The 16,584-nt window shown below is 42.7% G+C and overlaps 1 protein-coding gene across 1 annotated transcript; it reads right to left on the bottom strand.

Moving 5' to 3' along the window:
- Positions 1 to 1,049: 1,049 nt before the first annotated feature.
- On the bottom strand, positions 1,050 to 1,466 carry LOC130949541 (uncharacterized). Its single transcript, XM_057878226.1, has one exon. The coding sequence runs from the start codon at positions 1,464 to 1,466 to the stop codon at positions 1,050 to 1,052; it is 417 nt and encodes a 138-aa protein (XP_057734209.1).
- Positions 1,467 to 16,584: the final 15,118 nt, after the last annotated feature.

The following is a 16,584-nucleotide window of genomic DNA, read 5'->3' as shown; positions in this document are numbered from 1 at the left end:
AACTTTTGCCGCTTTGATCGGTTTGGGCTGACTTCTTCGTGTCGGTCCCTTCGAAGTTATTTCTAGTAATCCATTTTTTGGACCTTGTTTGGTCTCTTTTTATGGATTACTTTTATAACATTTGTAGCTTTAGTCTGACTTCTTCATGTCGGTCCCCTTGGAAGTTATTTCTAGTAATCCGTTTTATTTGGACCTTGTCAGGTCTCTTTTTTTACAGATTACTTTTTATAACTTTTGTAGCTTTGGTCTGACTTCTTCATGTCGGTCCCCTTGGAAGTTATTTCTAGTAATCTGTTTTATTTGGACCTTGTCATGTCTCTTTTTTTACAGATTACTTTTTATAACTTTTGTAGCTTTGGTCCGTCTTCTTCATGTCAGTCCTCTTGGAAGTTATTTCTAGTAATCCGCTTTTTAGGGCTGGCCAGGCCTCTTTTTAGGAATTACTTTTTATAAATTTTTGTCGCTTTAATCTGGTCCGACTTCTTTTGTGTCAGTCCATTCCAAGTTATTTCTAGCAATCCATTTTTGTTTCAGACCTCGTCAGGCCTCTATTCATGTCTCACTTCTTATAACTTCTTGCATTATTCTGTTTTTATTGCTTTTCATCTTTGCCGATTTTGTAGAGTTTGATCCTCGCTTGGTCGATCTTTGATGAATTCGCTTTTCATTCTTTATCGATCACGTCGGGCAGTGAATTTGGTTTTCACTTTTGCCGATCTGTAGCTTTATAATCGGGCGATGAATTTTGTGTTTTTAGATTAATGTGTCTTGATAAAGAGATTTTGTAGGAAATCTGAAAAACTTTATTCAAAATAGAAAATATGCAAAATATATACATGTGGGTGCTTACCCTAGGTAATTTTGTAGATCTTGGCTTGGTGCCTCATTAAAAATCCTTTTTCGGAAAAAGAGTGTGCCTTTGTCCTAAGATCTTTGATTACCTTTTAACTATAATACCTTCTTAGGTTGCAGGCGTGCCATGATCTCGATAGCTCTCGGCCCTCGAGTTCGGACACTTTGTAGTAACCTTATCCCAATACCTCTGTGATTCAGTAGGGTCCTTTCCAATTAGCTGCTAGCTTTTCCTCTCTGGGTCGACTTGTTCCGATATCATTTTGGATTAGGATGAGGTCATTGTTGGTGAAGCTTCGTTGCACTACCTTTTGATTGTATCTTAAGGCCATGCGACGTTTTAGTGCTTCTTCTTTGGTCCAAGCTCTTTCTCGGACTTCTGAGAGTAGATCGAGCTCTTCCCTATGAAGTTTGGAGTTAGCTTTTTCGCTGTAGAGGATCGTTCTGGGAAATTCTTCTTCCACTTCTACCGGTATCATTACCTCCATTCCATAAGCCAATCGGAAGGGCGATTCTTTTGTGGTGGAGTGTGGAGTTGTCCGATATGCCCATAGGACCTGGGGGAGCTCTTTGGCCCTGGCTCCCTTTGCGTTCTGCAGCCTTTGTTTTAACATGGCTAGTATGACTTTATTGGCAGCTTCTGCTTGTCCGTTAGCCTGTGGGTGTTCTATGGATGTGAATTGGTGCTTTATCTTTAGGTCGACTACCAGCTTTCTAAAGCCTGCATCTGTGAATTGGGTGCCATTGTTTGTGGTGATGGAGTAAGGAACCCCAAACCTCGTGATAATGTTCCTATATAGGAACTTTTGACTTCTTTGGGAAGTTGCATTGGCTAGGAGCTCTGCCTATATTCATTTTGTGAAATATTCTACCTCTATAATGAGGAACTTAACCTGTTCTGACCCTTGGGGGAAGGGCCCGAGAAGGTCGAGTCCCCACTTTGCAAATGGCCAAGGTGATGTCACATTGATGAGTTCCTCAGGTGGGGCGACATGGAAGTTGGCATGTTTCTGACATAGTTGACAGGTCTTAATGTACTCGATGGCTTCTTTTTGCAAAGTCGGCCAAAAGAATCTGGCTCGGAGTACTTTTTTGGCAAGGGCTCGTGCTCCGAGATAGTTCCCACAGGTGCCACTGTGTATCTCTTCCAAGACTTCTTTTGTGTTAAAGAAGGTCGGTACACATTTTAATAGAGGTGTCAAAATTCCTCTCTTGTATAGAATGTCGTTTATGATGGTGTAATAATGTGCCTCCCGCTTTAACCTCTTTCCCTCCTTATCTGCAGGGAGTATCTCTAATTTGATGTAGTTGATTATGGGAGTCATCCATCCTTGATCCTGGCCTGATATGGCTAGGATTTTTTCTTCTTCCGAGATTGACGGGTTCTGCAGTATTTCCTGGATGAGGCTCCTATTATTGCCCCCTAGTTTGGTGCTGGCTAATTTTGAGAGTGCGTCAGCTCGAGCATTCTGTTCCCGAGGTATATGTTGGATTTCATATTCCTAAAATTGCCCAAGTTGTTCCCTGGTTTTGTCCATGTACCTTTTCATAGCAGGATCTTTGGCTTGGTAGGCCCCTACTATTTGTGAGGTGACAACCTGTGAATCGCTAATGATGACAAGTTTTTGGGCTCTGACTTCTTTAGCCAGCTTTAAACCAGCCAATAGCGCCTCATATTCAGCCTGGTTATTGGAAGCAGGGAATTCGAACTTTAGTGAGTGTTCGATTTGGGTTCCCTGATTACTTTCTATTATCACACCTGCTCCACTCCCGGTTACTGCCCGGCTTCCTACTGCGAGGTATAATATGAGTGTTTCTCCTTCCCGAGGTCGGGTACAAATAGGTGGTTGTCCCAGGAATCTTTTGAAATCCTGGAAGGCTAACTCGCACTCTGGTGTCCATTCGAACTTCTTTCCCTTCCTTAGCGTAGCATAGAAGGGGAGAGATCTTATGGCTGATTCGGCTAGAAATCTGGACAAGGCTGGCAATCGCCCGTTGAGTTGTTGCACTTCTTTGACACAGGTCGGGCTTTTCATGTCGAGTATGGCCTGGCACTTGTCCGGGTTTACTGCGATTCCTCTTTGTGTGAGCATGAATCCCAAGAATTTTCCAGCTTCTACTGCGAAGGTGCATTTCGCAGGGTTAAGTCGCATGCCATGCTTTCTTAGGGTATTGAACACTTGGGCGAGGTCGGATAGTAATGATTCCTCGTTTTGTGTTTTTACTAACATATCGTCCATGTATACCTCCATTAGTTTTCCAATGTGATCTGCGAAGAATTTGTTCATCAACCTTAGGTAGGTGGCTCCTGGGTTTTTGAGTCCAAATGGCATGACGACGTAGCAGTAGTTTGCTTTGGGTGTTAAGAATGATGTTTTTTCTTGATCAGGTGGGTACATCGGGATTTGATTGTATCCTGAATAAGCGTCCACTAGAGTGTCGATGCTTGGGAGTGAATAAAGATCTTTTGGGCAAGCCTTGTTGAGGTCGGTGTAATTGGTGCACATCTGCCACTTTCCATTTGACTTTTTCACCAAGACGACATTGGCTAGCCATAGTGGGTACTTGACTTCTCTAATGAATCCTGCCTCTAGTAGAGCTTGTACCTGTTCTTCCACAGCTTGGGATCTTTCTGGTCCGAGCTTTCTACTCCTCTGCTGTACTGGCCAAGATCCTGGATATACTGACATTTTATGGCACATTAGCTTAGGGTCTATGCCTGGTATGTCTGCGGCCTTCCATGCAAAGAGGTCGTCATTATCTTTTAAGAACTGTTTGAGGGACCTTTTTACTTCTCCCTTTAGGATTGCACCGATATTGGTCATTTTATCTGGGACATCTCTGATCTGGACTTTTTCTATCTCGCCTTTAGGTTGTGGACGGAGTTCTTCCCAACCTTGAATTCTCCCGAGTTTGATGGTGTGGATTTCTTCTCCTTTGCCTCTAAGGTTCAGAATTTCATTGTAACAGTGGCGTGCTATTTTCTGGTCTCCTTTTATCGTAGCGATCCCTTCTGTAGTTGGGAACTTCATGCATATATGTGGAGTCGAGACTACTGCCCCGAGCTGATTTATCGTTGTCCGACCTATTAAGGCATTGTAGGCTAAGCTCACGTCGACCACAATGTAGTCTATGTTGAGTGTTCTTGACCTGTCTCCCTTTCCAAAGGTTGTGTATAGCGAGATGTGTCCAAGTGGTTGGATCGGAGTGTCTCCTAATTCGAATAGGCTGTTCGGATATGCTCTGAGCTATTTTTCTTCTAGGTCGAGTTTGTCGAATGCGGTTTTAAATAAGATGCCAGCCGAACTTCCTTGGTCCACCAGTGTGCGGTGGAGGTTTGCGTTGGCCAATATGATAGTGATGACCATGGGATCATCGTGTCCCGAGATGACGCCAGCTGCGTCCTCTTTAGTGAAAGTAATGGTAGGGAGGTCGGGTGCTCCTTCTCCTCCCTTGGCGAGATATACCTCTTTGAGGTGTCTTTTGCGAGATGATTTGGAGATTCTCCCTCCCGCAAATCCTCCATATATCATGTGAACATGTCTCTCCGGGGTACGAGGTGGTCGTTCTGTTCGTCCGACCTCTTCATCTCTTCTTCTCTTTCTGGGCTCATCTATCTTGCTGGCTAAGTACTGATAAACCCCATTTTGAGGGTTTATCTTGTATTGAATTTAGAGTATTTTGATAACCTTTTGTCACATTTAGCCTATGAATTAGCATGGTTTTGTTATCTCTCCCGTATTTGTGCCTAAGTGTAAAAACATGCTTTTTAAGCCTTATTTTGATGAATTCTAATTTACCCTTGATTCCATAAGATGCCTTGATGTGTTTGCTAGTAATCTCAGGTTGAAATAGGCTAAGCATGGATCAAAGGAGCAAGGAAGGAAGCATGCAAGTGGAGAGAAGCACAAAAAGCCAAAGAATTGATCTAGGCCATGCACGCGCACGCGCACAAGGCGCTCGCGCGCACATTGCGAAACAAGCCAGGGACGCGCACGCGTACCGTGCGCGCACGCGTCGATGACGGCACATGACCTCACTAATGCAACACGTGCCTGGCAATTTGAGAGGGTTTCTGAACCCATTTTTGGCGCCAATGGCTAAGGAAAAGGAATATAAGGATGAAGGATTAAGGGGAAGGCATAGAATTATGAATTATCAATTAGGAATCAATTAGGGATATAGAGAATAGACTTAGGATTAGTTTTAGAGTTTTAGAGAGAGAAGCTCTTACTTCTCTCTAGGATTAGGATTAGGTTTAGTTCTTAGATCTAGGTTTTAATCTTTGCTTTCTTCTACTTCTACATCTCAATTCCTTGTAGTTACATTCATCTTTCTTCCATTCTTTTGTTGCAATTTCCTTTTATGTTGTCCTTGTGTTTTGTTATAGATCTACTTTTGTTTCTTCTACTCTCTTTCAATTCAATAAAGGTAATTCATAATAATTGTGTTTCTTTTGATTGTTGTTGTTAATTTCTTTCAATAATTGTTGTTAGATTTCATTCTTGTTGTCAATTTGCTTTGCTTTTCTTTTGTGCCTTCCAAGTGTTTGATGAAATGCTTGGTTGGATTTTAGTGTAGGTTTTGTTCCTCTTGGCCTAGGTAGAGTAATTAGTGACTCTTGAGTTATCTAATTCCTTTGTTGATTTATAATTAGAAGTTGCTAATTAATTTGAATATCTCTAAAGCTAGTCATTCCTTTAGGAGATGATTAGGGCTTGAGGAATCAAATTGATTCATCCACTTGACTTCCCTCCATAGTTAGAGGTTAACTAAGTGGTAGCAATAAACAATTCTCATCACAATTGGAAAAGGTAACTAGGATAGGACTTCTAGTTCTCATATCTTGCCAAGAGCTTTGTTAGTTGTTAGTTTATTTCCTTTGCCATTTATAATTCTTGTCTATAATCTCAAAAACCCCAAAATAACTCACAACCAATAACAAGACACTTCATTACAATTCCTAGGGAGAACGACCCGAGGTTTAAATACTTCGGTTTATAAATTTTAGGGGTTTGTACTAGTGACAAACAACTTTTTGTATGAAAGGATTATTGTTTGGTTTAGAAACTATACTTTACAACGAGATTTCATTAGTGAAATTCTAAACCGTCAAAAATCCAATCATCAAGTACCGGTCTAGTCTTCCGTCTCTTACCAATTTTTCTATGACATTCTTCAAGTCGAAGCACTCGTTGGTGGGATGTCCATAGATTCGATGGTATTCACAGTATTCTGTTTGATTTCCTCCTCCCTTTTTGCTTTTAAGAGGACGAGTAATAAACCCCAATTTTGTGGTTTATGTTGTGCTTAATTTGGGGGGATTTTATCAACTTTTCTCACATTTATTCAATGAAATAGCATGGTTTTACAATTCTCCCTTGATTTGTGCTTAAATGTGAAAACATACTTTTTAAGCCCTAAAATTAGTGATTTTAATTCACTTTAATTCCATTCGATACCTTGATATATTTGTTGAGTAATTTCAGGTTCATAAGACAAGTATTGGATGGAAGAAGTGAGGAAAAAAGCATGCAAAGTGGGAGAACTCATGAAGAAATGAAGAAACCGTAAAGCTGTCAAGCCTGACCTCTTCATACTCAAACAACCATTACTTGAGCTAAAGAGGTCCAAATGAGGCGGTTTTAATTGTGTTGGAAAGCTAACATATGGGGCTTCGAAATGATATAAAATTTGCCATATATTGCTTCACGTTCAGGGGCACGCACATGCCATGTACGCATGTGCACCGATGTTGCTCGTGGCCCACTAAAGTGAAATCGCCCCCAGCGATTTCTGAAGCACTTTGGGCCCAACCCAACTCATTTCTAATGCTATTTCATGTAGAATTCAAGCTTGGGCAAGGGGGAGCAATTTTTTGGTAGTATAGCATCATGTAGGTTAGTTTCTAGAGAGAGAAGCTCCCTCTTCTCTCTAGAATTAGGTTAGGTTAATCCATCTTAGATATAGGTTCAATCTCATCTTTTCATCTTGTTTCCTTCATAATTTCTTGTTCCTACTACATGATTTCCTTAGTTTTCATGTTAATTTCTCCTTTATTTCTCTTTTGTGATGTTGAACTCATGTTGGATTTGATTTACATTTAATGAAATTTAATGTTTGATGTTCTTTTAATTGTTAATTTGAGTTGTTGATCTTGTCTCCTTACAATTTGTAGTTGATAGATTTTACTATTTGTTGTCATTTATCATGCTTTCCTTTTATGCCTTCCAAGTGTTTGACAAAATGCTTGGTTGGATGTTAGAGTAGATTTTGAGCATTCTTGGCTTGGAAAGAGTAATTAGGCAATCTTGAGTCATGAAAACTGTTCCGAGGGTCACCTGAAACTGTAAGTCGATCTTGGACGAGACCTTCTATGTTGGTCGGAGCCGACGTGTCCGGCAGGTGTACAGCGGCCGGAGCTGGTGTGTCCGACATGTTGGACTTGGTGGTGGTGCTGATCGTTCGTCCCCGGAGGGTGGGGGTACCTGCAAGGGACTCCGATGCTTAAGTTAGCAAGGGTATTAAGCAGGTATTGAGTAGAATCAGAGTATGAGTTATACCTGGGTACTCCAGTGTATTTATAATGGTGAGATGTGACCTTTTGGATAAGATAAGTTAGTTATCTTATCTTATCTTTATCTTTGAGTTGAGGTAAGCATATCTTCAATGGAACCGCCTTTATCTCTATAGGCTTGGGCTGCCTTAGGATTTGGGTCGTGTTCCTCTATTTGGGCCCTTTATTGGGCTTTCCTGTCGATTTGGTCGAGCTCTTTGAAAAGAGGTCGGATAGTCTGACCAGAGGAAGTCGGTCGCTTTATCTCCAATCATCCCAGGTCGGATAGCTCGACCCAGGGTATGAACAGTGCCCCTGCTTGAGCTCGGTCTTCTTTTTTGAGGTCGAGTCCTTGACTTCGGTCCTTCTTTAGTGAAGCCGAACTCAAGCATTTTGTCGATTCCTTTTGTATAAGCTTTTGAATGTAGAACGTTTTTCTTCTTAAAAGCGCGCGCTTTTATATCGGCGCTTTGGAAACATGCAAGGGTTTAATGTCTACATTAATTTTAACATTAATTGCCCCGTTTCCCTTTGGCTCTTTTATCTTGATTTTGAAAACCCAGAAACGGTTTCTCTCCTTCGCCCTTTTCGTAACTTCTTCGCATTTCTCTCGCTTTCAACTTTTTTCGTGTTGTGGCGTTGTTTGATTTTTCTGAAGCCTCTGCCTGGAGTTTTGCATTTCTGCGTTTCAGCCCAGCGACGTTGCTTTTGCTCGTGTCTTCTCTTTTACTTTTGAGAGAGCAATTCCAGATTTTCGCCTTTCCTTTTCAACTTCCCCGAAGCCTGCTGCTTTTTCAGGTTGGTACTAACTTTCTTGCTTCTTTCGCGGCTTTACTTTTAGTTTTTTGGTGAATCTTTGATTTTGCATGTTTGAAAGTTTGAACCTTTTCATGATCTTGCGTTTTGTTTGTCGCTGTAAACGTGTTTTCCTTGGCTTTCTTTCGTGCGCTCTTTTGACATTTTCGTCGAGGCTTTCTAGGGTTTTGTTGTTGCTTCTGATAGAGAATCTGCATTTTGTTCCTTGCTTTGCTTGATCGTTTTTGTTTCTGATTTTGAGAAAGTTCATACCTTTATCAATTTCTACTTGGCGCGTTTTGACGTTCTGGGAATGCTTTTTTGTTTGGTACACTGTGATGACTTATGCTTTTGAAAATGCTTGCTTGTTTGAGGTCTTTTTCTTGTTTGAAAAATGCTGGGGATGTGATCTTCACACTATTTTTCTGGAAACCTTGCCTTGTTACTGCCTCCAAAGGGTGCCCCAGGACTTTGGTTTGAGTCTTGGGGTTTTGCTTTTTATTGCCTGAGAAGTATTGACCGAGTTGTTTTCTCCTTTGTCCGAGATGTTTGTAGTAACCTCATTTTCTTTTCTTACTTGTAGGATTTAGTTGGCCTCATGTCTTCTCGCAATAACATTGTAGAGGTGTCTTCCAGAGTTCTCGAGGGGATGTCCGATTGGCTGGACTCCCTTGTTTTGTTGTGTGTTTCCGTTGTGGACGCTGAATTTTGCACAGAGCTGAGGAAGCGTCATAAGATTTGTGGTAACAATGCTCGCGAGGGGGATTACGAGCTTGTTGCTCCTGATTCTGATGAGAGGGTTTGCTTTCCGACTTCCATTGAGAGGGAGCGTCCCTTCTTTTATGCCTATGAATACTTTTTCAGCCAGTTGAATGTTACTTTTCCTTTTACTGCTTTTGAAACCGACCTGTTGTGGTCGTGTAATATTGCTCCATCCCAGCTTCACCCCAATTCCTGGGATTTTATTAAAATTTTTCAACTTCTCTGCCGTGAACTAGATGTAACACCTTCCCAGACTCTGTTTCTTTATTTGTTTGTTTCTGCTAAGCCTCGCGGTTCTTCAAAAAAGAAGGCTTCCTGGGTTTCCTTCAGGTCCACCCAGGGCCACAAAGTTTTTGCTATGTATGATGAGTCTTTTAAGGATTTCAAGAATTACTTCTTTAAGGTTCGTGCTGTCGAGGGGGCCCGCCCCTTTTTTCTTGACGAAAATGATGAGCCTTCTTTCCCTCTAGAGTGGCAGAGGGATGTGAGAGTGTCTCGTTATACTTGGGAGATGCTTGATGACGTTGAGCGTGCTCTTTGGGGGAAACCGCCCCATCTTGATACAAAAAGGTTTTTGAATGACCCATCCTTGGTTCGGACTGTTTTGGGTATTTGTCTGACTTGTTTCAGTACTTATTTCCTTTTTCTTCCTCTTTTGTAGCTCTTTGTCGTGACTGTTTTTGTGTTTTGTAGAGATGTCAAAGAATAACGACTCTATGAAGGCCTTCAAAAGGGCAAAGAAGGCAACTGCTGCTCTGAACATCTCGGTCAAGATGGCCGGCGAGGGATCTTCACAGGTCCCCCTGAAGCCCCCGGTGCCGAGTTCCCTTGGGCCGAGGAAAGTAATTCCTACTCCCCAGTTTCATCAGGTCGATCCTCCTCAAACTTCTGCTGCTGCTTTTGGTGCCCCACCTTTGAAAAAGCAAAAAACATCCAAACCCTTTAACTTGGATGCTCCAGACTTTGATGCCATTGAATTTTTTGACCAGCAAATTACCCCCTATGGTGGGCTTTCCATGGACGACGTGTCTCTGTTAAAGCATTTGTATTTTATTACCCAAAATAGTGTGAAGATGGCCCATATGTGTGCGGCTATTTTTCGAACAATTCAGGGGATTCCGGTTCATGCTACCAAATCTTTTATGGAGGAGGCCAAGTCAGAATTTGATCGAATCAAGGGTCTGAAGGAGGAGTTGGAGGTGAAGTTGGCCAAGGTGGAGAAGGAACTGGAGGGTGAGAAGGCCAGCTCTATTGCCCTTGCTGCTTCTCTGAAGCTGGCTGAAGACATGGCTTTGAAACATAAGGATAGCTATGTCTCGGCTTATAGGGAATTGATGCGTCTTCGGGAGGAGTTGGAAACAGCTCGGGTTAATTATGGTGAGCTTCAGGGTCACCTTGTGGGTAGTGTAACTGCTGCCTCCGAGAACCTGATGGAGCAGTTCCGAGTTGTTGCTCCTGATGCCGACTTGACTCTTATCAGCCTGGATAATGTCGTGAGAGATGGTAAAATTGTCCCTGATGACCAGGATGATGAAGAGACTGATCCTCCCCCAGTGCCTTCTCTCAAGGTGTCGACCTCCTCTGTTCCTCCCGTTACATCTGATCTGGATTGCCAGATTCTGAACCGGGATGATGGAACAGTAGATGCCGTGCCCCTTCAGACTCGTCCTCCTTCTCCTCATACTGATGCTGCCAAGAAAGCTCCCGATCTTTAGCTGATCTTTTTCTGGATATTTTGTGTAAATAGCTCGGTTTGTGGGCTTTTTGAACTTTGTTTTGTTTGACGCTTCTAGTTGTCTGTCTTGCAACTCTTTTTTGAAAAACAAAAGTAGCTTCCGAGGTTGGTTTCGTGGTGACCTCTTGAAGCTTTTATCGTTTTATGCATGGTATCTGTTGAAATTTTGCTGTTCTGGCCTCTTTAGGTTGTTTGCGTGCTTTATTGTTTGTAGCTAGGATCCTTTTGAGGTCGTGCCTGTGGGGGGTCCGACTTGTTTCTCGGTTTCCTCGCTCTTTAGCGCCTTATGACCGATTTTATGTTGTTCCCCCTCAAAAGCTATTTTCGTGATCCCCTTTTCTGGGCCTTTACTCGGTCTCTTTCAGGGATTATGTTGATAACTTTTTAGTGGTAGGAGTCCGACTTGGTTATGTCAGTCTCCTTTAAGTTATTTTTCGTAGTCCTCTTTTTTGGATCTTTGTCAGATCTCTTTCAGGGACTACTTGTATAACTTTTTTAATAATAGGAGTCCGATTTGGTTATATCGGTCTCCTTTAAGTTATTTCTGTAATCCTCTTTCTTGGATCTTTGTCAGATCTCTTTCAGGGACTACTTGTATAACTTTTTTAATGGTAGGAGTCCGATTTGGTTATGTCGGTCTCCTTTAAGTTATTTCTCGTAGTCCTCTTTCTTGGATCTTTGTCAGATCTCTTTCAGGGACTACTTTGATAACTTTTTAATGGTAGGAGTCCGATTTGGTTATGTCGGTCTCCTTTAAGTTATTTCTGTAATCCTCTTTCTTCTATCTTTGTCAGATCTCTTTCAGGGATTAATTTGATAACTTTTTAATGGTAGGAGTCCGATTTGGTTATGTCGGTCTCCTTTAAGTTATTTCTGTAATCCTCTTTCTTGGATCTTTGTCAGATCTCTTTCAGGGATTACTTTGATAACTTTTTAATGGTAGGAGTCCGATTTGGTTATGTCGGTCTCCTTTAAGTTATTTCTCGTAGTCCTCTTTCTTAGATCTTTATCAGATCTCTTTCAGGGACTACTTGTATAACTTTTTAGTTTTGGGCTGACTTTGTTATGTCAGGCCCTTGTAAGTTAAAGTAATCCTCTTTAATAGGGTTGGCCAGACCTCTTTCCAGGGTTTACTTATAACTTGGGTTGACTTGGTCCGATTTCTGAACGTCGGCCAGTCTTTTAAGTTATTATATTAGCTATCCGTAAGACCTTGTCAGGTTCTTTTTTTTTTGGATTACTTTCGATAACTTCTTACATTATTCTGTGTTCATCTTTGCCGATTTGTAGAAAATGGTTGGCGTCTTTAGATCGTCTTTTGGGTGAATCGCATTTTCACCTTTATCGGACGATTGTCTTTATCGTGGTCGCGCAGTGAATTTGTTTCTCACTTTCTGCCGACCTGTTGCTTTATAATCGGACGATGAATACTTTAGATTAATGCGTCTTGGAATCTTTGTAGAATATCTAAATAAACTTTATTCAAAGAAAAATGCAAATATATACATGTGGGAATTTCCTTGTTCCTAGGTCTCGACATGGTGCCTCATTAAAAAACCTTTTCAAGAAAAAGAGCGCATCCATTTAGTGAGATCATTTACCTTTTCTAACTGTAGTACCTTCTTAGGTTGCAGGCGTGCCATGATCGAGGAAGCTCTTGTCCATCAAGCTCGGACAGTCTGTAGTAGCCCTTCCCCAGTACTTCAATGACTCGGTAAGGTCCTTTCCAGTTTGCTGCCATCTTTCCTTCTCCGGGTCGAGTTGTTCCAATGTCATTTCTGATTAGGATGAGATCATTCTCTGCAAAACTTCTTGGCACTACCTTTTGATTATATCTGGAAGCCATTCGTTGTTTTAGAGCTTCTTCCCTGATCCGAGCTCTTTCTTAGATTTCGGGTAACAAGTCGAACTCTTCTCTCTGAAGTTGGGAGTTTGCTTGTTCATTGTAGTGGACTACTCGGGGAGATCCTCCTTCGATTTCTATCGGAATCATTGCCTCCACTCCGTATGCTAGTCGGAATGGTGATTCGTTTGTAGTAGAATGGGGTGTTGTTCTATATGCCCATAGGACTTGTGGAAGTTCCTCGGCCCAAGCTCCCTTTGCTTCTTGTAGCCTCCGCTTTAATCCGGCCAATATGACTTTGTTGGCCGCTTCGGCTTGTCCATTGGCTTGGGGATGTTCGACGGAGGTAAACTGGTGTTTTATGTTCAAGTCGGCCACCAGTTTTCTGAAGCCTACCTCTGTAAATTGGGTACCGTTGTCCATGGTGATGGAGTATGGTACCCCGAACCTCGTAATAATATTCCTATATAGAAATTTTTGACTTCTTTGAGAGGTGGCGTTGGCCAGGGGTTCTGCCTCGATCCATTTTGTGAAATAGTCTACTCCTACTATGAGGAATTTTACTTGTACCGATCCCTGTGGGAAGGGTCCGAGTAGGTCGAGTCCCCATTTCGTAAATGGCCAGGGTGAGGTCACGCTGATGAGCTTTTCTGGTGGTGCAATGTGAAAGTTGGCATGCTTCTGGCATGGTGGACATGTCCTTACAAATTCTGTAGCCTCCTTTTGCAGAGTTGGCCAATAGAATCCTGCCCGGAGCACCTTTTTGGTGAGAGCTTGCGCTCCGAGATGATTTCCACAAATGCCACTGTGTACTTCCTCCAAGACATCCTTTGTGTTGGAAGTTGGTACGCATTTTAGTAAAGGTGTTGATATCCCTCTTTTGTACAGCGTGTTGTTTATGATAGTGTAGTACTGTGCCTCCCTTTTCAACCTCTTTGCCTCCTTTTCATCTGTAGGGAGTTCTTCTGTTTTGAGGTAGTTTATTATGGGGGTCATCCATCCTTGATCCTGACCTATTATGGCTAGGATTCTTTCTTCTTCCGCTATTGACGGGTTATGTAATACCTCCTGGATGAGGCTTCTGTTGTTGCCCCCTGGTTTGGTGCTGGCTAATTTTGAAAGGGCGTCAGCTCGGGCATTTTGCTCACGAGGTATGTGGTGGATCCTATATTCCCCGAGTTGTCCGAGCTGTTCTTTGGTTTTATCCAAATATGTTTTCATGGTCGGATCTTTAGCTTGGTAGTTTCCTGTTATTTGTGAGGTGATGACTTGTGAGTCACTGTAGATGTTGAGCTTCCGAGCTCCAACCTCCCTAGCCAGCTTCAGATCAGCTAATAGTGCTTCGTATTCTGCCTGGTTGTTTGAGGCCGAAAATCCGAATTTAAGGGAGAGCTCCAATTGAGTTCCTTGATTGTTCTCAACTATCACACCCGCACCGCTCCCTATTTTATTCGAGGATCCGTCTACGTATATGTTCCATTCTATGGGGATTTCTGGGACGTTTGTAAATTCTGCGATGAAGTCGGCCAGGTGTTGCGATTTGATTGCTGTACGCACCTCGTATTGGAGGTCGAATTCGGACAACCCGATTGCCCATTGTAGGATTCTTCCTGCTAGATCTATTTTCTGTAATATTCCTTTTATGGGTTGGTTGGTTCGAACTTTAATGGTATGCGCTTGGAAATATGGGCGAAGCCGCCGGGATGTGAGGATCAGAGCGTAGGCAAACTTTTCTATTTTCTGGTAGTTCAGCTCGGATCCCTGTAGTGCTTTGCTAATGAAGTAGACGGGTTTTTGCCCATGTTCGTCTTCTCTGACTAGTGCTGAGGCTATTGCCCGGCTCCCTACTACGAGATATAATATGAGCGGTTTTCCTTCTCGTGGCCGAGATAGGATAGGTGGCCGTCCTAAGAACTCCTTGAAGTCTAGGAAGGCTTGCTCACATTCTGTCGTCCATTCAAACTGTTTTCCTTTTCTTAAGGTAGCATAGAAGGGAAGAGATCTTATTGCAGCTCTTGCTAAGAATCGAGATAGAGCGGCTAACCTCCCGTTGAGTTGTTGTACCTCTTTGATACATGTTGGGCTCTTCATGTTGAGTATGGCTCGACACTTGTCTGGATTTGCTTCAATCCCCCTTTGAGTGAGCATGAAGCCCAAGAATTTGCCGGCTTCTACTGCGAAGGTGCATTTTGCGGGATTGAGCCGCATGTTGTGTTTCCTGATAGTAGAAAACACTTGAGTCAGGTCGGATAACAATGTATCTTCACTTTGTGTTTTTATCAACATATCGTTTACATAAACTTCCATGATTTTTCCGATGTGATCTGAGAAAACTTTATTCATTAGCCTTTGATAAGTAGTTCCTGCATTCTTGAGACCAAAAGGCATCACGATGTAACAGTAGTTTGCTTTCGGTGTTAGGAACGAGGTTTTTTCTTGATCTGGTGGATACATGGGGATTTGGTTGTACCCTGAATATGCGTCCATGAAGGAGAGATACTTATATCCTGATGAAGCGTCCACTAGAGCGTCGATGCTTGGGAGTGGGTAGGGGTCTTTTGGGCAGGCTTTGTTGAGGTCGGTGTAGTCGGTGCACATTCGCCACTTCCCATTTGACTTTTTCACTAAGACGACGTTTGCTAGCCATAGTGGATATTTGACTTCCCTTATGAACCCGGCCTCAAGTAGCGCTTGTACTTGTTCTTCTACAGCCTGAGCTCGTTCTGGTCTAAGTTTTCTTCGTCTTTGTTGTACCGGCCGGGATCCCGGATAGACTGCCAATTTGTGGCTCATTAGTTCGGGATCAATACCTGGCATGTCGGCAGCTTTCCATGCGAAGAGATCAACATTATCTCGTAGGTACCGTATTAGCGATTCCTTTACGTCTCCTTTCAGGATCGTGCCAATATTAGTTGTTTTATCCGAGGTGTCTCCGATCTGGATTCTTTCTACTTCTCCTTCGGGTTGTGGTCGGAATTCTTCTCGCCTCTGAACTCCACCGAGCTCGATTGTGTGGAACTCTCCTCCTTCACCTCGGAGGTTTAGGCTTTCGTTGTAACAGCGACGTGCCATTTTTTGATCTGCCTTTATCGTAGCTATCCCTTCTGCAGTTGGGAATTTCATACATAGATGTGGGGTTAAAACTATTGCGCCGAGTTGATTTAACGTTGTCCGACCTATTAAGGCATTGTAGACTGAGCTTACGTCGACCACGATGTAATCTATCTTGAGTGTTCGGGACTGGTTCCCCTTTCCGAAGGTTGTATGCAGCGATACGTATCCCAACGGTTGAACTGGGGCATCTCCTAGTCCAAACAGGCTGTTCGGGTATGCTCTTAGCTCTTTTTCGTCTAGACCGAGTTTGTCGAAGGCAGTTTTGAATAAGATGTCTGCAGAGCTTCCCTGGTCAATTAATGTACGGTGAAGGTTGGCATTTGCCAGTATGATCGTAATGACCATGGGGTCGTCGTGTTCCAAGATGATTCCGGATGCGTCTTCCTTTGTAAACGTGATTGCTGGGATGTTTGGGACTTCCTTTTTTCCTTCGACGTGGTATACTTCTTTTGAGATGTCGCTTTCGGGATGATTTGGAGATTCCTCCTCCGGCAAATCCGCCGTGTATTACATGAACATGTCTTTCCGGTGTGCGAGGTGATCATTCAGATCGTCCAACATCCTCATCCCTTCTTCTTTTTCTTGGTTCGTCATCCCGATTGGCCAAAAATTGATCTAGCTTTCCTTCTCTTACTAGTTTTTCTATGACATTTTTCAAGTCGAAGCATTCGTTGGTGGAATGCCCTCGAAGTCGGTGATACTCACAGTATTCATTCCGATTTCCTCCACCTCTTTTGCCTTTAAGTGGCCGAGCTGGAGGGATTTTCTCTGTATGGAAGACTTCTTTGTAAACATCCACCAAGGATACCCTAAGAGGAGTATAGTTATGATATTTTTTGATTTTCTCTCCGGAGCGATCTTCCTTTTTCTTAGATTCTTTATCTCAGTAGGTAGAGCCGAACCTTGAGGCTTCGACAAGTCGAGAGT

Source organism: Arachis stenosperma, chromosome 9 (genome assembly GCF_014773155.1).
Source record: "Arachis stenosperma cultivar V10309 chromosome 9, arast.V10309.gnm1.PFL2, whole genome shotgun sequence".
In the NCBI taxonomy this organism is placed as follows: Eukaryota; Viridiplantae; Streptophyta; class Magnoliopsida; order Fabales; family Fabaceae; genus Arachis; species Arachis stenosperma.
This window is presented reverse-complemented; position numbering and strand designations above follow the sequence as displayed.